Source organism: Lutjanus erythropterus, chromosome 16 (assembly GCF_056507025.1).
Source record: "Lutjanus erythropterus isolate fLutEry1 chromosome 16, fLutEry1.hap2, whole genome shotgun sequence".
Classification (NCBI taxonomy): Eukaryota; Metazoa; Chordata; class Actinopteri; order Lutjaniformes; family Lutjanidae; genus Lutjanus; species Lutjanus erythropterus.
In genome coordinates, this window is record NC_139332.1 from 19,983,173 (window position 1) to 20,006,066 (window position 22,894).

The window sequence follows — 22,894 nt, forward strand, 5'->3', positions numbered from 1 at the left end:
GAAGACGGAACACTGTTACTGCTATCAAACTAGCAGTGGTAGTAGTTAAAAAGTTCTGAAGATGAATACATGTAAATATTTCTATTTTCTATTTACAATGTGGATGTATGTGGACCTCAACTAGATTTTTTCCCACATGAGAGTGAGTATCTTAATATAGCAGGTAAGCTGTGTTTCCACTGCAGGAACTTTCCTCAGGGTCTAGGAACATTTGGACTCCCACTGCAGGTACCAGGGTCTAAATTAAGTTCAAGGGATATTATTTATCCCCCAAAAAGTCCCTGCTCCAGGGGGTAGTGCAGTCAAAAAGTACAGGAACTTTGGGGAGGGTCTGCAGAGCTTAACAATTTTAACTGGTTGAGTTCTTGTAGCAATTCATTTTAAGCCACCAATTTAAAAAATGCAGCTACAAATCAGTTTGTTCTTTGTTTGTGGTGCACATTATATCATGTTAGTGTCATCTGCTGTATAGTTTTAAGCAAAAATGACAAGTTAAACCAGCTGTCGCTTTTTCATCTGTCAGTGAACTTATTTGCCTAATCTTCACAGGTCTTTAGACTACAGTTGTAACCGACAACAACAGGCTGGGATCAACATTTCTGGGGACTCTGGGTGGAAATGTGGCTAATGGAAAAGGCTTAACCTTTAGGAAAAGAAAAGAAAAAACAAGTTTCCTTCGATGTTTTATCAATTTAAACATTGGAAACAGACATTTTGGGGGAAAAAAAATACAATAATGCAGGTTAATAAGACAAACATGGATCAGCACATGGCACCGCTGCCATTACAGGATAATGAGTGGTTGATAATAGCCGCCTGCACAGTCAGCACATACTTGAGTCTGTTGACAGACGGGGCGTTCTTCCAGGTGGGGTGGAGCTGGTCTGAGCTGAACACTTGACCTTTCTTTACAGCGAAGCCGAGACGACAGTACATGGAAACTGCATTCTGATGAAACACAGTAAAAACACAGTCACAAGATATTTGATCCATTTCTGACATTGTTCATCTGATTCTGTTACATATCGTCTACCTGTGACCTTTCATACTCATGTTATCTTATTATTTAGGTGAATGACCTTTGTGCATCTTTGAAAATGGCAATAAATCTCTTCAATCTAAACATTTTCATTACAGATTGTTTTTCTGCTGCACTGAAAAGAAATCACACTACATTGTGATTAAAGAAAAATACATTATTTAAATAACGAAGACATTGTTTAATGTGTTAAAAGTATTTTGTGGTAGGTATTTTACTTAATTTCTTTTTAATATTTCAAAAAAACAGCCACAATATATTAAAAACATAATAAACAAAAAAAAAAAATCACTGTATTGTGACAAAGGTCGACCGCTTCAGAACTATTTTTTGTTTCTGTGTTGTTTCTGAATCACGTGGTCAAATTCTACGGACATTAATGTTTACTCTTGAGGGTCCAAAAGAGCCTAAAAACTTCCTGAAGACTCTTTTAGGTGATGCTCTCTCAATGCCCAACAGGATCTGGATAAAATAGGAAATCATGACTCCATGTCTGGTGAGTCAAATCGACTCAGAAAAAAGGAATAAAAAAGGTAACACTGCGTACCTTACACTCACCAGGCCTTTTTATTATTTCCTAAATTTATACAGTAACAGTCATCAACTTGCTTTGCCGTTAAACCTTTTATTCAGACTGAACAGGCTGTCTCAGTCAAGTATGGTGGGCTTGATTGCTTTCTACGCCTTAATGCCTCGGCGGTGCAGGCTGAGGTCAACTCTTAGCCACCCTCTTATCATATCAAAAGAAGCACAGCGAGGAAAATTTTTTTCAAGTGACTCAGACCATGAGGTAGTCATTACACAAGAGAAAGTTAAAGTCGAGTCGCAACGGGAAAAGTTCAGCACAAAGGAGACCTCTCAGACATCTCAATCATCTTCGAAGTTACAGGGTGTCTCCTGGAGAAATCACTGCAGCCGCTTCTCTTAAGTGCTGCCTTTCAGCGGCAGGAACGAGATGAGGCTGAGGGACAGGGGGAGGTGCAGCTCTTCATACTGGAGGTCAGAACACTGAGAGGGAGTTTGGCTCTGTGTCGGATACAGGCTGAATAGGAAACTGGGGAAAACTGGGTCAAACTCCAGCACCAATTCAACTGGAACGGTGCCACTCAGCCCTCTGATAGAGTCATGGGGCAAGATGGATCTAATCTGAAACTGTGTGTGTGTGTGTGTGTGTGTGTGTGTGTGTGTGTGTGTGTGTGTGTGTGTGTGTGTCACAGTCTACCTCTCAGGTGTACGTTTGTGTGAGTCTGTATCCACAATGAAACAGACAAAATTGTGCAGAAATATCTGCTCTCATCGCTTCTCTCATCTCTCGTGGATTTACAAACTACAATTTTAGAAAAAAGTGTTCCATAAGGGTTTGTCAATGGTTCTTTGTAAGACTAAGGGTTCCATTAAGAACCCTTTTCATTCAAAGAACTCTTTTTGGAAGAAAGAGTTCTTTGAGGATTGAAGAGGATTTTGAGGATTCCTTGAAGAATTCTTTCGTCAAGCGTTCTTGGTACCACGATAAGAAAGTATTCTCAGAATGTGTTCTAGATATAATCTTTGGAATGTAAAAAAGGTTATCTGTAGAACCCCCTGCATGTGTTCTAGTTGAAACCTTTGAAATATAAAAAGGTTCTCTGAAGAACCCAAAGTGTGTTCTAGAAAAAACCCTTGGAATAACTTCTCACTGGGGGTTCTGGGGAAGACAATTCATATATGCTGGGTTCTTGGTAGAGCTCTATGAAAGGATTCAAAGTAGAACCTTTATAAAAGGTTCTATCAGGAACCACAAAGGGCTCTCCTATGGGGAAAAACGCCAAAGAACCCTAATTCTGAGAGTGCACTTCATTTGAAATGCCTACAACAACATAAAAATAGCAATGCTGTTGTACAACTGTAATTAAAAAGTAAAATATATATTTATACAACAAACTGCCAGCACCAAAATTTAATAATAGCACACCTTTGGAAGGTGAAATCAAAGGAAGAAGAAATAATACTGAAAATAGATTTAATCTCTCAGATTCGATGCCAAACTTATGTAACAACATTTGGCTCCAAAACATAAATTAGCAAATAACAAAAAAGGCTGTTATTTCTTTCTGCTGCTACCTGTGCGACAAAAAGCATGTCTCAAAATCTCTTCAAAATCACAGTGGAACCAGAGAAAATTACCTCCCCGTTATGACAGTGACAATTTTGAAAGCAGGGCCACACGCTGCAGAACTACTGTTTTTTTTCCTTCCTCTTGTAAAACACAGTACTTTACTCTATACGGTACAATTGGACTCTTCACATTCTGCAGCGAGCGGATACCCACCTTCACGAGGTCCAAGTCAATCTCCAGCACATTTGCCAGCTGAGAGGCACAGGGGGAGGAAGGATCAGGAGAGGGAAGAGAGAGAGAAAAAAAAACAAGACTGTGAAGAAGCTGATTGATAAATACACACACACACACGTTACATTCAATGAGCACAGCAGGCGAGGAAAATAAACCACATTTCAGCAGCCTACCTCTGCTACGTTCGTCTGCTCGTCAATGGACACAAAGATTTTGTAGAGAAGCGTTTCAAAGTAATCGCCCTGGACGCGGTTCATGACAAAGCCTTCCAGCGGGGGCACTGAGAGACACAAACAGTGAGGAACAACTGAGCTAATGTTCCCGCAGACATTTCTTTATATTATTTTACTTTGCAATACACCGTCTTCACTACCTTCAGTTTAAACGCTATATGTTTCTGTAACGACACTATCAGGCATCGCTTCAGATCAGTCCATTACCCATAATGCTCGCTTATGTTCCCACAGTGTACACTCCAAGAAAGAAGGGTTCCACATGGGTTCTTTCTGAAGGGCTGGGGTGCTCTGTAAGTCCCCCTCAATCTAGAAAATTCCCTTAAATTAAAAAAAGGTTTTTAGTAGAACCCCCTTGGTGGGTTGTCGATAAAAACCCTGGAACATAAAAAAGTTCTCAGTAGAGCCCCCTGAGTGTGTTCTAGATAAAGCCCTCAGAATAAAAAAGATTCTTGGTAGAACCCCCTAGGTGGGTTCTCAATAAAACCCTTAGAATATAAAAGGGTTCTCGGTATGACCCCCTGAGTGAGTTCTAGGTAATGATGCATATAATGCATAAAGGCCATTAACCATACCATACAATAGAAGGGTTCTTCGTAGAACCTCTCATAGGGGGTTTTGGGTGAAACCTATTAAAGATGGTTTGAGGTATAGCCCTTTATCTTGAGTTCAAGGTAGTATTCTCTGAAAGGGTTCCAAGTAGAACCCTTAGAAAAAGTTCTACAAGGAACCAGAGAAGGTTCTTTATGGGGACAAGCCAAATAACCCTTTATGGTTTTACTTAGCACCTTTATTTCTAAGAGTGTAATTGAGGTGTTTGGAAAAGGGAAGGATAATAACAGGATGTTTTTACACACACACGGACACACAGACACACACACGGACACACACACACATGGACACACACACACACACACGTACCTGAGATGCAGCTGTCATCAGATATGGGAACATCCAAGTAGATGAAGCCCCGGTTGTACAAGCCTGAAGTACAAAAACAAACAATACAGAATAATTGACATAATTGGCATGAAATCCATTAACATCTGATGTAATGTTCAGGAAAAAACATTTCCCCACACAAACTCCAGTTATTGAACTGTTTCTGCTGAGAACATAAAATCGTACAGACGAGAGCAATGAAAAAAAAATCAAAGCCAATCAAATCTAATTTAGACAGGTACTTGTATTCAAATTGCTCTGTGTCTGCTGCATTTAATTGTATTTGTTCCCTCAGTCAGTCACCAGCACTCCAGAGGCAGAGGTTCATCACTGTCAAACTGTTCTCTAATTAACATTTAAACTGCACGGACACAACCTCAGTCCCTGTGCTTCATCTTTGAAATTCACACCAGCACGCTGATGAAAGACCTTAAACTGAAGCATCAGTATCAGCCTCCATGTTTCACGTACTTTATATCAAAAACCTGTCACTATTATTTTCCTGAACGTAAAGTTTTAGAGGTACCAGCAGGCAGATACAGATTAAAACAATGACTCCATCAGAGTTTCAAACAACTCATTCTGTCCCCTGCACTAATACAGTTAATAAAGCCTGCACTAATATATTGTTTAAACAGTTATATTCAAGAAAACTAGATCTCAAAATGTTGTTGCTGAGGGATTATAAAGCCATAAAAGCAGCCCTTTGTTTCCATAATTCCTTTTGATTCATGATGTAAAAGTGGAACTAACTGCAAGTGACTGGAAACTTTGCTTTGTGCAAAATCATGAGCTGTCACAGGGTCCGGACACGTGCACATTTTAAAACAAAAGCAGGGGGTTGGGGAAGGGACACCTAAGACGGCAATATTGTTCCATGATACAACTTTTGTCACTTTAAAGCATTTTTGGCTGCATTCGCTTCATAATTCTTGTAACAGATCTTGTAATCGAGCTGCCAGCCCTGTGATAAATGGCCCATCCCCTCTACCTCCTGAGCCACAGCCGCCCTGGCCTGGCATATTATTATACTGGGCAATATTTGTTATTTTATTTTGCTAATGTCTGTACACACCAGAGCCAGAGGCAAGTGCTCTGAGCTGGGTGAAGAATGTGAGGGTAACAGCCAGTAGACCCTTTAAACATCTAACACAGTGAATTTAGGATTTATTTCAACCAAACCAGAGTTGGAGATTTTTGGGACAGTGGAAAGGATAACAAAGACGGTTGTGCACTACCACTGCCAAAGAAAATCTCATCTGTTCACAGACGAGGTGACGAGACAAAGACGAAATTTTTAACATCATAGTCAGTCATGCATGCCAACTTCCTTCCTGACTCTCTGCCATTTCCTCGTGTGCTTCTGCAGACACCAATGACAGGAGACCAAATAAAACCCACCACTACCTTAAATAAAATGATCAGTTTCTCTGGGTTTGAGCATTGTGAGATAATAAAGATAAAGACAGATAAGGTACACAACAAAACATATTTAACAAAGGTCTAGAATTTTTAGACAATTTAACATGGAAATATTATATATTATAGCTTTAACTTCATTCACAAACTCATTGTTTAAATTGGAGCATGACATGTGACAGATACTCACTTAACACCACATTGTATTCCATTGATCCAGCCAACTGAGGACCTGAATCTATCATCTTATCAATGGCTTTCTTCTCTGCTGAAGAACAGATCTGTAATTACACACAACATACGCAGAACATTAGAGCAAATCTACATGTGATCTTGTTTCCATTGACATCAAAACAGTGATAGTGTAGTTTTTGCAAGGATTTATACATTTGCCTATTAATATACATATGCAGATTTCTGCTTCGTGCTTTTTTCTTGTGGTCGGGAGAGGAACTGTTAGGAACTTGGCAGGTATTTATTTTCAGTCAGGTGAGATCTCCAGATGCAGTGCAGGGGCTCATGGGATGAACAACTGTAGCTTGGATGTGAATGAAAGTGCAGGGGAAGAATCCCACTGACACACATCATTCTCTCACTTATCTTGTGGATCAATGACACATGTAATGTGCATTAAAGGAAAGCAACTTTTGAAAAATCTTGAAAACCATAAACACTTTTAAACCAGAAATGATCTTCTCTCTTTACACTGTATAAGTATGATATCATCAGTCTGCTGTCACTATAAACCAAATATCTAAACACAGTGTCTATTATCGGTAAAGAAAAGAAGCAAAGTTCTCTCCTCACCCTGATGTCATCCTCAGTGATGTAGCCAGTCTGCGCCACCCACCACGGCTCCACAGAGATCTCCACTGGTTTGGCTGGTAGCAGGTCCCGTGCCGACTTCCTGCGGAAGAATTTCTGACAGACGGGACGCAGGTGAGGTGAGATCGAGTTACTGAAGCCTAATAAACATGGCTGTTTAGTGCTAAATTTAATTTTGAAGAGAATAGTGAAAAATATTACCAGTATATGCAAACAATTTTTTTAGTTAATGGTGTTTTAGTTTCAGTGTGCTATATTCAATGGCTATTATAGTTTTACACAAGTACCAGCATGGAAGCTAAGTAATGTAGTAAAACATATTTTAGCCACTTCAAAATGGGCCCACCAAAAAAAAAAGTAAGACAAATCTTATATCTTATAATATTAGTTTAAATGTACACTACATTTAGCATTTTTCACCACTTTATCTTGCTGTCTCTTTCCTTCACCCGAACTCCTTTGGTAAAACCAGTCATTTTACCTGGTAGGACACGGGAGCTACTGGTTTATTGCTGCCTTTATCTGTTAGTTTGTTTGTGTTACTGTGTGACTTTGGTGTTTTCAAAAGGTTAGTTCAGTTTCACCTAAGTCATGCAATAACTCAAACTGACAGATCAAGGCAGCAGCAGACCAGCGACTCCCATGTTCTGTGAGGTAAAATTACTGATTTCAACAATGGAGTTTTGTTTCTTTGGACAGAGCAATGTTTATCTTAGATAAAGGCAGTTTCCCGACAGAAAAGACTGTCTGATGGTAAATTAAACTGACACTTAACACTTAAACTGAAGCAGATTTTTTTTAGTTGGGCCTTTTTTTAGTTCGCTAAAATACATTTTGTTGCTGATCCCGTTCTGGCAGTTCATTGCTTGGCTTCCATGGTGGTACTCCTCTCTGCTTCTCCAAACTGGGGATGTGTTGACCAGCATCTCCTGTAGATAATACACTGACTACAGGGAGAAGTACCTCATATAACCCCACTTCAAATAATCCAGATTATCCCTTTAATATATGGGGATTTGATCTGTAATTTATTATTTTAACAGGCTATTTTAGAAACGCGTCTTACTTTGGAAGACCTGCACTGGTTCATCAGGTCGATGTACTGATTTCTCCCGATGCCGAGCAGTCGCAGACCTGTGGAACGATGAGAAAATGAGCAAGCCAGTAAAACTCAATCATGCCTCAGTAACTGGCCATGAACTCGTAATCGCTGGGCATTAATAGAACGGCAAATAAATCTGGCTGCGATGCAGCTGCAAAAGTGTGTTTGGCATTTTTCAATTACAGCCTCTGAGGCTTTACAAAAAAATATGAGAGAGAATTACAGCAAGAAGCAAAGTTTGAGAATTAGTTTTTCTGGATATTTCTAACTTCATATTGGAGAAATATTTTGGAGAAAGCGGGAGCTTCAGTGGTAACAGTGACTCATCCACACTCTGCTGGGGACGTCCACACAAATACCCACAAACTTTCCCTGAGACAATCCCCTGACAAACACACACAAAAACACCACTAATCTATCTACTAACATACTCGAGGCTTCTCTGAGAATAATAGGAGTGAGCGTGTGTATGCATATTTATCTGAAATTAAATTAACACTAGTGTTGCAATGATTAATTATTGATAATTATTAGTTGACTAACAAATGAATTGGCAAGTATTTTAATAATTTATTAATTGTTTTGAGTCATTTTTTAAAGAAAAAATATCAAAATTCTCCACTTCTCAAATGTGAATATTTATATCCTCTAGGACAGTAGTCTGAGTATCTTTGGGTTGTAGACAAAACATTTGGTGACAAACATTTTGCACCATTTTCTGACATTTTACAGACCAAACAACTAACCGATTAATCGAGAAAATAACCGATTGATTAATCAACAAGGAAAATAATTGTTTAAATAATTAGTTGCAGCCCTAATTAACATATATTCTGCAAGTTTTCTGGCTTCTAGCCTCTGATGCACAGGCCTGGAAGGGGCAGAGCAAAAAGGGCTTGGACGGCTGCCAACGCAAACAGGGACCAGTAAGGGATGTTCGAATTTCGGCCTCCTAACACAGCAGCAACCCACACACACGCGCATCGTTCTGTTTCACCGAGACACAGACACAACACACAGACAGCCGCCCACGTAAAATTCTCTCACTGCCTCTCCATCCACCCACTTCTGCATGACACACTTCCAAAGCTCCTCCAGGGAGATTAGAGGAGAGAGAGAGAGAGAGAAAGGCCCCCACGAGCACGGCAGCCTGCCGGCAGCCTTCTGTCTCCACAGCGTGAAGGTCCTGTACTGCCAGGACTCAGTCACTCACAGGCCAAAGCCAAGGCCTGTCTCACTCAACAGCAGAGAGCCAAAGAATGCTACAAATGCCTGTACACTTGACTTTCAGCTTTGATGCGAACTTAATCTGGTTTTGCAGAAATGTCTGAGGAACACTGTCATTTAGTAACATATTGGACAACTGATTGGTTCTAGAGAAGCAATTTTGATTCACGATGAAAAGGGATTTATGTCAGCCAATACAAAAACACTTGGCCAGTGCTCTGGTTTGGTTATGGAAATACAAATCCAATACAATAAAAAAAACTGGGAAGCAGTGTAAAATTAAACGAGAATGCAATGACGTGCAAATCCTTTTTGACCCGTAATTAATCAAATACAGCACAAACACAAGATATTAATGTTCAAACTGATTCATTTTATTGTTTTTTTTTGTAAATATATACTCATTCTGAATTTGATTCCTGTAACACTTTCCAAAGTAGTTTGGACAGGAGCATGTTTACCACCATGTTACATCACCTTTTCTTTTAACAGCACTCGGTGATCATTTGGGAACTGAGGACTTTTTTTTTTAAGTTTTGAAAGTGAAATTCTTTCTCATTTTTGCTTGACATACAACTTCATGTGCTCAACGGTCCTGCGTCTCTGTTGTCATATTTTGTGCTTCATAATGTGCCACACAGAGACAGGTCTGGACTGCATGGAGGCCAGTCTAAAACCTGAACTAAGCAGGGACGTCTCTGAAAAAGCCATTGTCTGGATGGCAGCATATGTTTCTCAAAAATGTGTGAGTAGCTTTCAGCATCAATAGGGCCTTGACATACGTGACAGTTACCAGTTACAGTTAACCACACTCTCATACCATCACACATGCTGCCTTTTGAAGTTAATAATCTGGATGGTTCCTTTCCTCTTCAGCCCAGAGGACACAACATCCATGATTTCTGAAAAACCGATGGCAGTCTGTGTATGTATGCATGTGTATTTAAGAGAGGTTTTTATGAGTGTTTGACAGCTTTATATGTATTGTGCGCTATAGCTTATTCTGTATTTTTAACATCAATTACTGCATGTGTCTAGGACAAATTTCCATTGGGATAATAAAAATCTATCTATCTAAATCAACCAGAAATATGGACTCATCAGATCACAGCACACTTTTCCACTTCATCAGTCCGTCTCAGATGAGCTCCAGTCCCAGAGAAGTCGGTGCATTTCTGGGTGGTGTTGATATACGGCTTTCTCTTTGCATGGTAGAGTCTTAATTTGCATTTGTAGATGCAGTGACTGTGTTTACTGACAACAGTTTTCAGAGGTGGTCCAAAGCCCATGTAGTATTCTTTATATAAACATGTGGGTTTTTACTGCAGTGCTGCCTGAGTGGTCAAAGGTTACAAGCATTCAATGTTGGTTTTTGTCCTTGCTCCTTACATGCAGAGATTTTTCTGAATTCTCTGGATATATTAATGATATTATGTATCGTACATGGTGAAATTGCAGTTGTGTCAAATTCAGAATGAGTGCATATTCTCAAAAAACAACATAGTTTTTATCGGTTCAAATATCTTATACAGTATTTGACTGAAAAGAGATCGAATAGGATTTGCAAATCATTGCATTCTGTTTTTACTTGGGTTTTATACAGCATCCAAACTATTTTGGAATCAGAGTTGTACAAAGAAATGTTCTTTGTTTATTAGTAATGCTTGTCAGGGGATTTTGGAAACCATTTCTCTCATAAACCATCAAAACCAGTGTGGGATTTGTTTGTTATTCAACAGGAGTAGTGGTGGGCTTTCTTTCCATCCCTCCAGTATTTAAAATCTACAAAACAGAAGCAAAACAAAACCACTCGCATCTGTCAGGAAAACTGTAAAGAAAAAAAAAAACAGACATATGCAACACCCGCCAAGAGGCTGGCATTCAGGTGCCAATCTTCATCTCCATCGACTCACAAAAAAATAACCCAACTTCCTAAAAAAACATTTACACACATTTGGATTTACTTTGTAAATTAAGCCAACACCATGAATTGTACTTTGAGTCAGAGAAGCAGTTTTACAAAAACAGAAAAAAAACAACAGCATAGATTAAGTAAATGCCAATTATTTTCCCAGTTAATTGGAAAAGTTGAAGGTGATGTCTTCAAATTGCATGTTCTGTTCAAAACCCAAATAAAGTCATTTTATAATGATAGAAAGAACTGAAAAGCAGAGAATTTGAACAAATAAATGTTTGTGGAGTTACTGCTAAATGACTTAATTTATCAAAACGGTTGCTAATTACTTTTCTGTCAGTCAAACTAATCTATTGTTTCTGCTCTAGTTTCATTATAGTGCTGAAGAACTGATATGCACCATGAATAATACAACAATGTCAGATGTCCCTTAAGGATCTTCAGTTTAAAGTTTGAAGTGCCCCTCCAATGACCTCGTGACCTTCATTTAAATCCCTGAGCTTTCTGAAAACTTTGCATCCTCTTACTCTGACTGTTCTACCACCGTATACACTGACAGCCCTTTAAAAACAGGAACCGTGAAAGAAAAAAAAAAGAGACCAGAGATGCAGCGAAAGCAGGACTGGGAGAACCCCAGCAAAGACATTTCAACAGCGCGGGAGAGAAGGGGAAACTGAGAGGAAAAAAGGACAAAAAAAAAACTCACAGTCAGCAGCAGTGAAGTTGGGCAAGGAGTCGTAACTCTTCTCACTGTTCATAATATCCTGGAGGTGCAAAAAAAGAAAGGAGACAGGGAAAAGAAGAATTAAACTAATTTTTCCTTCCCCCCTTTTCTATGTCCCCCTGCCTCTGATTAATAACAGGATTAGCAGATCTGGGCGGCCGTGCTAATTTCTACTCCCCGTTTTCATTAAGTGTTTAAGACGGATTATCAGAATATGACATAGCCTCCGGCAATTTAGTGGCCACAATTAAAGCTCAGTCGAGTTTAGTTTAGCACACACAGAAAAGAGGGTGATGCCTTTTAAAATGTGAAGACTAAATGGTTCATGTTTATTTGTGTTAAGTCACAAAAAAAAATCCCTGCACACATTAGTCATTTCTGTTCTGATGAAATGGGAAGTATGCTGAATATGGAACAATTGAATGTGGCAGCTAACATCTGCACACACACTCTCTAAGTGAACAAAAGTAATGGGAATACATCTGAGGGCATTATGCAAAGAAATTTTCATGCATTTTCACAGCAGTCATATTGATATAAAACAGCAGCGGAAACACAGGTTTTATCAATGATAATAATTTAGGATTTCATTCCATTTAGGTCTGTTTCACAACAAATATATCTGTACTCGGCTTCAAATCCAGCAAAACTGATCACAGGTGCATCAGTTTCCTTAAAGGGACAGTTGACCCCAAAATCAGAAATACATATTTACACCTATCTACTCATAGATGAGAGGCTTGCACTCGTGACAGCGTGGGAAGTAAACATGGATGGTGTCCTACTCGGCTGAGCTGTAACCTCTCATCCATGAATAGATGCATGCTTCAAACAACACAAATTGTCTTTTCCCTTGTTTTTAGATCTGGGCACAAAAAGGATTGAATGCAGGTATTGTTTGACTGGAGAAATTTCGATACTACTCTGTACTGGACACAACAGTTAACCAGCGTTGCTAAAATATTCATAATTAGTTTAACCAACTTGTATTTCTGGCATTGATTAACAAGGTCAGCAATGTTTAATTAACTAGTTGATTAATCGCACACATCCCTGCTCACAACAAGGTCTGTGGATTATCTCAAGGTTCATGATTTCTGGAAAAGAGACATTGTTGCTGAGTTTTTCAAATATACTTTTTTTCTGCGCTTGGCACAATTCTCACGCCCTTGAGAGGAGGGACAACATCCCCAAAACTCTGCAACTGGATATGTACTTTGGGGTGAACTGTTCATTTAAGAAATCATAACAATCATACATAGTATGGCCTATTTTTCAAAACACACCACTCCCGACCGTGTGAACACATGGGCTCGCTCGCTGTAATCTAATTGAGAATGTCACAAGTCAAGGAGAACCAGACTGGTCAAAGTCTCTGACAGACTGGTTCTCTGTGAGCTCAGAACAACACACTGAGCTTTATCAGTGAGAGCAAGCCGTCATGCAGACCGAGCCCAAACCGAAAAGATTTTCTCTGGGTGTGTTTGTCCTGGGATCAGTCCTCTGTGTCTCCCTGAGCTGGTACAACGAGGCTTCACTAGACACTGACTGACACCTAGTGCCTGACTGATGCCAAGCCTATAAACACAGGAAACACACTCACCACATGCTCCTTTAAAACGGTACAATATCATACACTAACTGAACGTGTGTTAATTAAATCCACTCACTCTATGGTGACGTAGTGTTTGCCATGCTACAACAGTTTCCCTTTTTTTTTCCACGTGGTGATGACAGGTAATTACAAGTGCATGACTCACTTCTGCCAGTCAGTGACGCACACAGGTTTCTCCTCTACACATACTGACATAATAATGGCGCAGTTGCACATATTTTTAGTAGATCTATTCAGGTGTCTCGTATAATACGGTATATTTCAGTTATAGAGTAACAAAGAGCAGATTACACATGACAGCGGGGTGTTAGAAAAAGCTCTGATCCTTCTTATTATAATGGCGTCTTGGATTTTTCTCGGAAACTACCGTTTCCTGCAGTGGTTTCCAGGGAAGCTAAAATTGAAGACATTGTTCAATTTAAATTAAGAGAGACTGGATGCTTCCAAACAAATTAGAGCATCTTTGCTGCTGCACAATAAGAATTTCTCCTCTGTGCCTCTGAGTTTACCCAGCTCATTGTTCTGAACGCACAGATGAAATTGTGAAATCACCGTGTTATTGTCTTGGGTCTCACATGGAAGCGATGCTACACTGCAAAACCAGCCAGAGCTTTTCAGACAGATGTTCAGGTGCGAAAGAAGCTGCTCACCGAGATAAGGATAAAAGAAACATCAAACACATCTTGTCTGTTGTGTAAGGCAGCGGAGGTTACTCACCTCCATGATTCCTATGTAATAGGAGAACGGAGTGACTCGCAGCCCTTTGACCATGATGTCAGACAGGTGGTAGGGGTACAGCATCAGGTGGTCCCGGCTGTACTTCAGCAGCTCCTCATAATACTTGCGCTCATCCTTCCTCACGTGACGCACTGCTCAGAAAAACAGAAAACACGCAGCAGTCAAGTTACAGCCAGGGGTGAGTGTTCACAGAGCAAGACAATCTATACCAGATCAATCCAGGTTTATAAAAAGGAGTATTGATCCTGAACAAGCTCCAGAAGGTCACAGGAAAAGGAATATGATTAATTACAGCTATTTAGAGACTATTACACATTATTCTCACTGCTTGACTGGTAATAGAATCACTTTCTTCGTTATTAAAGACCAATATGCAGAAGGACAGTGTCGATATCAGTGAGAGCTGGACCAATTAGCTGCCGACTATTAAATTAATCTCTAATCTCTTAACTATTGTGACAATTGATTAACCTTTTTTTTTTTAAGAAAAAAGAGTCAATATTCTCTGATTTAAGCATCATTAATGTGAATATTTTCTACTTTCTTTACTCCTCTATGAAAGTAAATTAAATATCAAGCCATTTGAGGACATCATCTTGAGCTCTAGGAAGCACTGATCGAAATGTTTCACCATTTTCTGACATTTTATAGATCAAACACTAATCAATTAATCGAGAAAATAATTGAAAGACTAATCAACAATGAGAGTAAACATTAGTTGTTGCCCTAATATCACTTAATTTGCTGCACCTGTTCATATACAACCAGTCAAGTATTACAGTGATTTTAGGAATATTACTGTCATAAAAATGTTTTGAAGTTGGCCTGGTGCAGTTACAATTTACATTCTGCCAGTTTTTAGATACATGAGTTAATGCAGTCTAATTAATAAGGTTTACCCTACCATCTTCACAATAGGAATTAATTGCAGGGCTACTGAATCCACTCTTTTTAGCTAAAAGTACCTGTTAAACTTGAAACCAAGTGGACTTTTGGCCACTGTCTTCTTCTTGAGCTATAAGTGTTTGCCCTTTGACTGCTATTTATTCAGGTATGTAAACTTTCTTAATTTTACATAGTAAAGCTTACATACCTGATTCAATGCATAACATTAATGCACATCTCTAGGACTCTCATACACATTGCAAATATTCTTCACACTTCAAACTGAGAAATTTTGCACATTCCCTGGACAATATTTTACACATTCCTACACAAACTGTACAGCTTTTTAATAAAAAAAAACGTCAGATTTTACATATTGCTTTTATAATGGGTTTTCATTTTTCTATTTTCTCGCTTCTTGGCTTGTAGACTTGCTTTCACCTTCATCCATATTCTTCTCATACCATCTTTATGTTATGCACCAATATAGCAAAGCAAATCCCTTGTATGTGAAAACCTACTCAGCAATAAAACCTGATTATTTGTCTTTTAATCACACACCTAATCACAATGTGTAATACAGTATGCATGCAGTGTGAAGAACAAACTTGCTCACCGAGGTTATTGCGGAATCGCAGCTGGTTGCGGATGCTGTACAGCAGCACATGCTTGTCATACTCACGCTGAGAGTTTCCCAAACTCTGCAGAGGACAAACAAAGCACACAGGTGAGGACAGAGATTGGATTAGGCTGCAAGGGTCTTAAATTGGGCCACTTTTACCTCTACTGCCTGTGCAATATGTATAGTTTTTCCATGCTGGAATATTTCCCTGCCCCAAATTTACTGTGTGGTAATTGGATCAAACACTTTTGGAAATTTGAGAATACACAACACATAAACAATAAAAAAACTGAAACAACAAAGGTCTTAAAACTGGCTTTTGACACAAGAACCGAGCACAGGTCCTTAAGTTCAGGTTATAAGCGGGATCCAACTGAAAGGTGCAGTGACCAGCTCTGGAGAAAGATAGTTATTAAGTCTCATTCCTCAAATATTGGCACTTTGGGAATGAGACTCGACAATGAACTATCTTACAAACCTGTGATTGGCCAAAGTCATCTGTCACAGGTTAGATTTTCTAAAGCCTGAAAACAGTCAAGACCAGGAACAAAGGTTTAGTTTTTTTCCCAGATCACTTAAATTGCATCATGCTTAAAGGTTATTAGGGAACTTTTGCCCTATGATGCAAAAAATCAATTGCCTAACCAATCTTAAGGCTCTTACTGTCACTTGATATTGTGCTTTAGTAGTCCATACTTGCAAACACATTTTCTAAATTTAATAAAATAGTTATCTGCCATGGTGTCACCAATCCACATCCACAAATCCAATTTCTTCATCACTGTCACTGGAAAATTTTCACTTTTCATTTTTCAGTTTTCAGGTACTGCACATTCATTCAGTCAGTAAATACTGAAGACTACTGATTGGTCAGAGAACAAACATTAAAGAGGGCAGGTGGCAGACTAATTACTGTCAGTGGTGGCAAAGAGTGACAGGAAATGCACACTGGGCAGAGGAGAAGGTGAGCATTTGGGGTGTCAGTTTGGCTTTACAGCAACAGCCCCCTAAATGTTGCTACAAAGGTTTGAGTTTGTCAGTGACTGAGGGATGCAGATTCACTAGACCAAACTGAAGTTCTTGTGTGTGTGTGTGTGTGTGTGTGTGTGTGTGTGTGTGTGTGTGTGTGTGTGTGTGTGTGTGTGTGTGTGTGTGTGTTGTTTCCCAGCTGTGGGAGTCGTGTCGCTATGACAATCAGTCCTACTTTGAGGGAGTACTATCTGCAGTGGAGTAGAGTGGAGTTGAGCTGTTTTACACAAATGCCACCATAATATCGTCAGGAAGGTACAAAAGCATGAAAAAATAGGTATCGTCCAGCCTAAAAAGTGAAAGGTCGCGTCTAAATGTTTTTAGTTTGTTCAGTGTTTGGTTTGTCTGTTCTGGGCCATTGTTTAAAAACATGCACACCGCTACAAATGCATGTCACATGCACATGCATGCATGAAAGTCTGCAGCAGCAATCACAAGGTTACCGCGATAAACATTCCATTGTTATTACTACAGACAGTTATTACTGCTAATAACATTTAATAGAAGCTACATCACAACAACATAAGCCTACTGTTTCAAAATCAAAGAAATCAGAGCAAAAAATTAAAAAAACAAAAACAAAAAAACATTCAAATCAGCTGAGGCACGGGCAGCAATGCTTTTCTGCCTCTCATTCACATCCCTTTAAGTTTCACACATCACATGGTAAAACAATAAAGCTGAACACTGTTTAATAAACCTGTGTTTTTTTTACTATAACCTTTACCAAAAAGACCTCTTTTGCTGTTTAAAGAAAATAAGAAAAAAATAAAATATAAGAAAAGAAACTATAATCTGTGACAGTGTGAATGAACAATCTTTTAAAGCTCTCTCTAAATGTCTCAAAGTAAACTTTCAGGGGAGATCATGTCCTTTTCAGGGGAGCCAAGCTATGGGTGCAATATGGCAGCCTCCATGGAAAAGGACCTGTTCCCTCTGTAGACATAAGAGACTCATTCTAAAGTAACAAAAATGCAACAATACCTATAGTTAGGCAATTATACACTAATGAAGACATACTGATGAATATTTTATTCATTTCTGCCACTTTCTGCCATTAAATCCTTGTAACTCTTTACACACTGGACCTTTAAAATCAAAAGGTTCTGCTCTGTATTGGGAGAGAAAAACAGAGTGCATCACTAAAATTTGCAATTAGCACAAACCAGTTGACACACAATAAACCAGGAGCTCTGAGGTCCCCCAGGCAGTTGCCCACTTTCTGTGGTAGGTAATCCTGCACAGAGCTGCAGGCAGCTGAAACAGCAGCACAGAGCTACTGTACTGTATGTACATCACCCGCCTCCACTTCACTTCAACACGACATGTTGGCGTGATGGAGCAGCCTTTATGCAGGAGGAGGGCTTCATGCAGACTAATCACAGTAAAACATCCTTAATCTTCTTCGACATTGCATATATAACACACATCGTGCATAAAAGTGTGAATGCAATATTTTCAGGTGACATGCACGCGCTAGCATCGTGTGGCGCCACCTATCAAACATCGGTCATGTGATGCAGTGAAGTTAACAGAGGCAGTAATGGCAGTAATGTAATGATGGTCAGTTATGGCTGAAGCCCCTGCAGAGGTTAGCAGTTAGTGACAGCTGCCTGCTGGATGACAGAGAGGAGCACCGCGGTGACATTGACAGGTTCAGCCGCAGGACAACAGCGGCCGTCCCCGCTCCTCTTGCCCCGCGGACGCGTTAGGACACCGTACCTGTTTGACATTAGCTGGGAGCTTGTTCCACGGATAATTCTGCCTGATGTGAAATTCCACGTCCGTGTTCATCGCTAGCTAGCTAGCTGCTACGAGCACAATCCCTCGAGACGATCAGAGACGGGCTCGCGGGCAAGTCACGGTGACTTTACCCCCCCCGACACCCAACAACCGAGCAGAGAGACCCCCGACCCGAAGAGATGTTTGATCCGCTGGTTATTTTCCTTTACAATAAAACAGCCACTTCCTTGTTGTATTTTCGAACGGGCTGTTCGTCACGCTCGTGGCCACACTCGTCACTTCCTGTCGAGGCGTGACCGTGGATGTGAATGGAGCTCGAGAGGGAGAGAGCGAGGAGAGACAAATGAGAGGCGATGGATTATCACACCTGATCAGCGTCATGAGGAATACTGTTTCAACTCACACAGTTGTATTTATTATTAAGACAAAGGTTACACAAGCCTCCTGAGCCTCCTGAGCAACATGTCAGGTGGTGTTCACATCACGGGCGGATTAATATTCTGGAGGGGCCCCAGGGCAACAATGAGCTGCTGAGCCCCCATCAGAGGATAGCTCTTCTTCTGTTTCTTATTATAAACAAATCTGATGAAAAGATAATAAGACAAAAGTATATTATCCTGCATTTATGTGGTGTTGGAATAATTGGAAAAATGGGTTTCCAACAGGGAAAATTCACTTGAAAGAAAGTCAGCAAATCTTTTCTTACACAGTTTGCTGATTGTTTGTTATTGTCATCATGCAGGCGGACAAAAGTAAATGTTTGGTTGATAACTTGTGTTAATTCTAATTATTAATGTAGGCTAATTTGTTTCATGGTATTGAGCTTTCCTGAGGCCCCTTTTACTCTGTGCTCCAATAACAGTTGAGCAAGCTTGGTACCCTGCAGAACTTCAGTCAACTCTCGTCAACTTTCTTCTTAGATCCTATTGGTGTGTTACTTGTGTACCAGGAAGTTGGAATTTCCGAGTTCCCAGGCGGAAATTTAAACTGGCCCTCAGAAGACGGAATTCCAACTCAGAAAATCGGACAAACCTCGTCAGTCCGGACCTCAAAATCCAAGATGGCTGCCCCATGCATCAACAGTAGTGAAAGTATATGCTGTTTATTAGCTCTTCTGTCTTTATTTGTATCTCATTAAATCAGTCACACACAAGGTCCATCTTTGGACGTGTTGCAACAATGGGTAACCTGGTTAGCACAAACTGTGACTTGTTTACTTTTTTTGTAACTAGCTACAGCAATGATTACATCTACAGCTAGATTAAATCTGATTACTAATGTTAGCAAAATGTTTGCTAGCTAGCTAGCTAATCTACATCAATTGTTCATTAGTTAGCTAGTTAGCTAACATTTTGCTAATATTAGCCAACGTAAAGTGTGAGGATGTGCATGTTGCTTTTATAAACCCACCCACCAGCAACATATTTTAAATATCTTCACATTTTTGTTTTCTTTTAAACATAGACACACCTTGCACGTAGCGTAGCTGAGTACAGGAAACAGGAAAGGAGAACGTTGACCGAGGTTAACAGGCACCAAGTTTGCTCACCTGTTATTGGAGCGCAAAGCAAAAAGGGTTATGACTTAGTAAGGGCCAAGTAGGTTGTAACCATTAGTTGCTGTCCATGTAGTGACTTAGATTAAGTAGAAAATTTATTTATTACACATACACATTGGCCACATTCCCTGTGGGCGCGCAACGTCATTGGTGCATGTGCACGTTCATGTCACCCAGTGCAACAGTGTGCCTCAACTGTTAAGCTCTATCAGAGCTTCATTGAGCCTCTACCACAGCTAATAATATAGACTTTGAATACACACATTATTGTTATGTGTAAGGTTTGTCAAGCAGAGTAAAGTAAACTTTATTGTCTGCGAGGGGAGATCTGTCTTGTGCTACAATCCATTGCTTCACATAAAATCATCACGCAAACATAAAAAGCATTTGACACAGTGTTAAAGACTCACATCCCATGAAAGCATCATAAAACATAAACAGACATTTGACTATGCATTTGACATTGACCACATAATGGCTTAAGAAAGAACCTGTAAGAATTAAAATGAAGTGCTAAGTGCTTTAGTGCTTGTTTATTATTACACAGTACTTTAATGCACTACAGCAGCAGAGTTTAGCAGCTTGATGGAGGCTGGAACAAAGGATAGCTTCAGCTGGTTTGATTTACACTCAACCTGGCTGGCACTTCACTGTGATGTAATTTGATTAAACATAAATTATTTTACGAAAGCAACGTATAAGAAAAAAAAACTGAAATTATTAAGGTCATAAAACTAGATTTTGACAGGAACACTCTTCAAGATATGCCCTTAAAGTCAACAAAGCAGGAGCATGAGCATTTTTGAGGTGCATATTCCTTTCAATTAAATTCACACAAATCATTTGGCACACAGTGGAGCATTCTGGCCCCTGGAGTAGTCGTCAACTTTTCTTAGTTTGTAATCCAGCCTTAGTTGCAATGTATGAAATTTTAAATCAAGGTTTCTCAGTCCCTTTTTCTGTCTAAAATGCTACGCCATACGCAAGCATATGGCATGCTTTTATTCTGTTTTCAAGAACGTGGAGGAATCTCTAATTTATGCAGAAAATTATATAACCTTCAAGTTTATCTTTATTTCTTCACTGACAACACAACATTAAATATATAAACTCATCCCAAAAAAAACTTAATGAAGTTATGAAAGCATAATAAATAACATAAAATGAGGTATATCAGTCTTGCAAATCACTTGAGATCATGTTTACATGTCAGTGTACTGGTCCCAAGGCTGAGGAGCTCTCAGATAAATGCTGCTAAATTAAATTACTTTAAATCACTATAGTGTTGTCTACCACTTTAGAGTAACAGTAAATAGATAAGGTGAGTAGTACATGGTCATGCGGAGCTTAACCATATGCATTCTTACCACCATAAAGCCTCATGATTACAATAAAACTACAGGTTAATATTGAAATATACCTTCAATTAATGGTTTTGCAGAATTTGAGTAATTATTGTTGCACAAAATCAAAAGCAAACATGGACCATTATTAACATATGTTCAAAATCTGAATGTTTTTAATTTGGCTTTTCAACTTAGATTGTAAAAATAGTGCAAAATCAAGATTGGCTGCTGTACACTTTCATTTAAATGAAAGTCCTTAAAGCTATCATCACATTTTCTGCAGCAGGAGTATCACTGGATCAAGAAGTAAGGTTTTAAGCAGGTAAAATGAAGTGAAAGTGGAAAATTCTAATTTTCATCTTGCACCCGAACCTGCATTTTTTTAAAGGAACTGGCCTTCGTCAGATTTTCAGCCCCTGAAGGAGTCTGTCTTGACCACTGTGACCTATGAGCATGAAGCTGTCACTTGACTGCTAACAGAGTGTAGGATTTCACTGTGTGACAAAGTCCACTAAAGCTGTGTGCGCTCGCATGTCATGATGTCTGACTTGCTGACAGCTCACTTTCTTGCAGCTATGTCATTCAATCTGTAATGTATGTAACTCCAGTTCCTTGTCATGTGCTGCTAAACAAACATGACCATATTTCATCTCACTGCCTCAGGAGCTGCAAGAGGTACAAGTGTGAGATAAGACGCCCTTGTGAGATAAAGAAATGACATATCAACGGTAAGGAAAAGGAGGGTTAAATGCCTCTGAACCATATCTCTCTAAGGAGAGTATAAGTGGAAACATGAGGTCATGACATGAAAGAAGAGTGTTTCATTTCTCTTTTAATTTTGCCCATCAGTCACTTCAAATGATGTTAGAAGAGATTCTGTCTAGATTTATTTTTATCTTTCAACAAGATATGAGAATTAGTTTTCCAGCCTTTTTAGCAGGTGACCCCTAAAATGAAACAATGTCTGCTTGTGACCCCTGGTCAGAGGCTCTATATTCAGCTATGAGCGGTTTTCCTTCTCACGCTATTTAATTTGAAGCACTTAGAGTCTTAAAGAGATGCCTCTAACTCCTACACACTGGTTCTTTTCATGAAATCAAACCCTGTTTTTGACATTATCTGTGGTCAGTATTTTCTAGCAACAGCCATTCGCTGTATCCACTTCCCAAATTCCAAAATACTTCCGACGTTGAGTAAAGGTTGAGTACTGCATTAGTAATTACTAATGCAAATGTAACATTTCCTTCAGCTGCTAGTGCACATTAAACATATTAAGCTTCTGAAACACAGTGTTACCAGATTCAACTTCGAAACCCCTTAGGGGATCTTATAAGATAGATAACATGATAGTTCCCAGAAAATGAAGCCAAAACATCTTGATCGCCCCCTGGTGACTGGCTGCGGTATAAGTCAGAAATCCCAACTCTTCTATTTTAGCAGATGGGACATGAATGACACTAAAAATCAAAGTACACGTCAAATAAACTTTTACCGAACATGGTTTCTGTTGTTTTATTTGGTTCTTATTATGCTGATGTCTGTTCAAGTGTTCAATATTCTGATAGGTTTGATTTTAGTTAGTTATTTGATGCTATAAAGAGGG

The 22,894-nt window shown here is 39.4% G+C and overlaps 1 protein-coding gene across 2 annotated transcripts in view; it reads right to left on the minus strand.

Moving 5' to 3' along the window:
- The window catches only part of fam91a1 (family with sequence similarity 91 member A1), a 35,568-nt gene extending 16,384 nt beyond the window's left edge, over positions 1-19,184 (minus strand). For both annotated transcript variants that reach the window (XM_084738794.1, XM_084738793.1), the window contains exons 1-11: positions 18,367-19,184; positions 15,610-15,694; positions 14,088-14,239; positions 11,738-11,795; positions 7,854-7,921; positions 6,770-6,883; positions 6,153-6,243; positions 4,523-4,585; positions 3,542-3,648; positions 3,348-3,386; positions 836-948 (exon numbers count right to left, since the gene is read on the minus strand). In XM_084738794.1, coding sequence (XP_084594920.1) covers positions 836-948; positions 3,348-3,386; positions 3,542-3,648; positions 4,523-4,585; positions 6,153-6,243; positions 6,770-6,883; positions 7,854-7,921; positions 11,738-11,795; positions 14,088-14,239; positions 15,610-15,694; positions 18,367-18,438 — 962 coding nt within the window. In that variant the 5' untranslated portion in view covers positions 18,439-19,184. The remainder of the gene's footprint in view (positions 1-835; positions 949-3,347; positions 3,387-3,541; positions 3,649-4,522; positions 4,586-6,152; positions 6,244-6,769; positions 6,884-7,853; positions 7,922-11,737; positions 11,796-14,087; positions 14,240-15,609; positions 15,695-18,366) is intronic.
- Between the last annotated feature and the right edge of the window lie 3,710 nt (positions 19,185-22,894).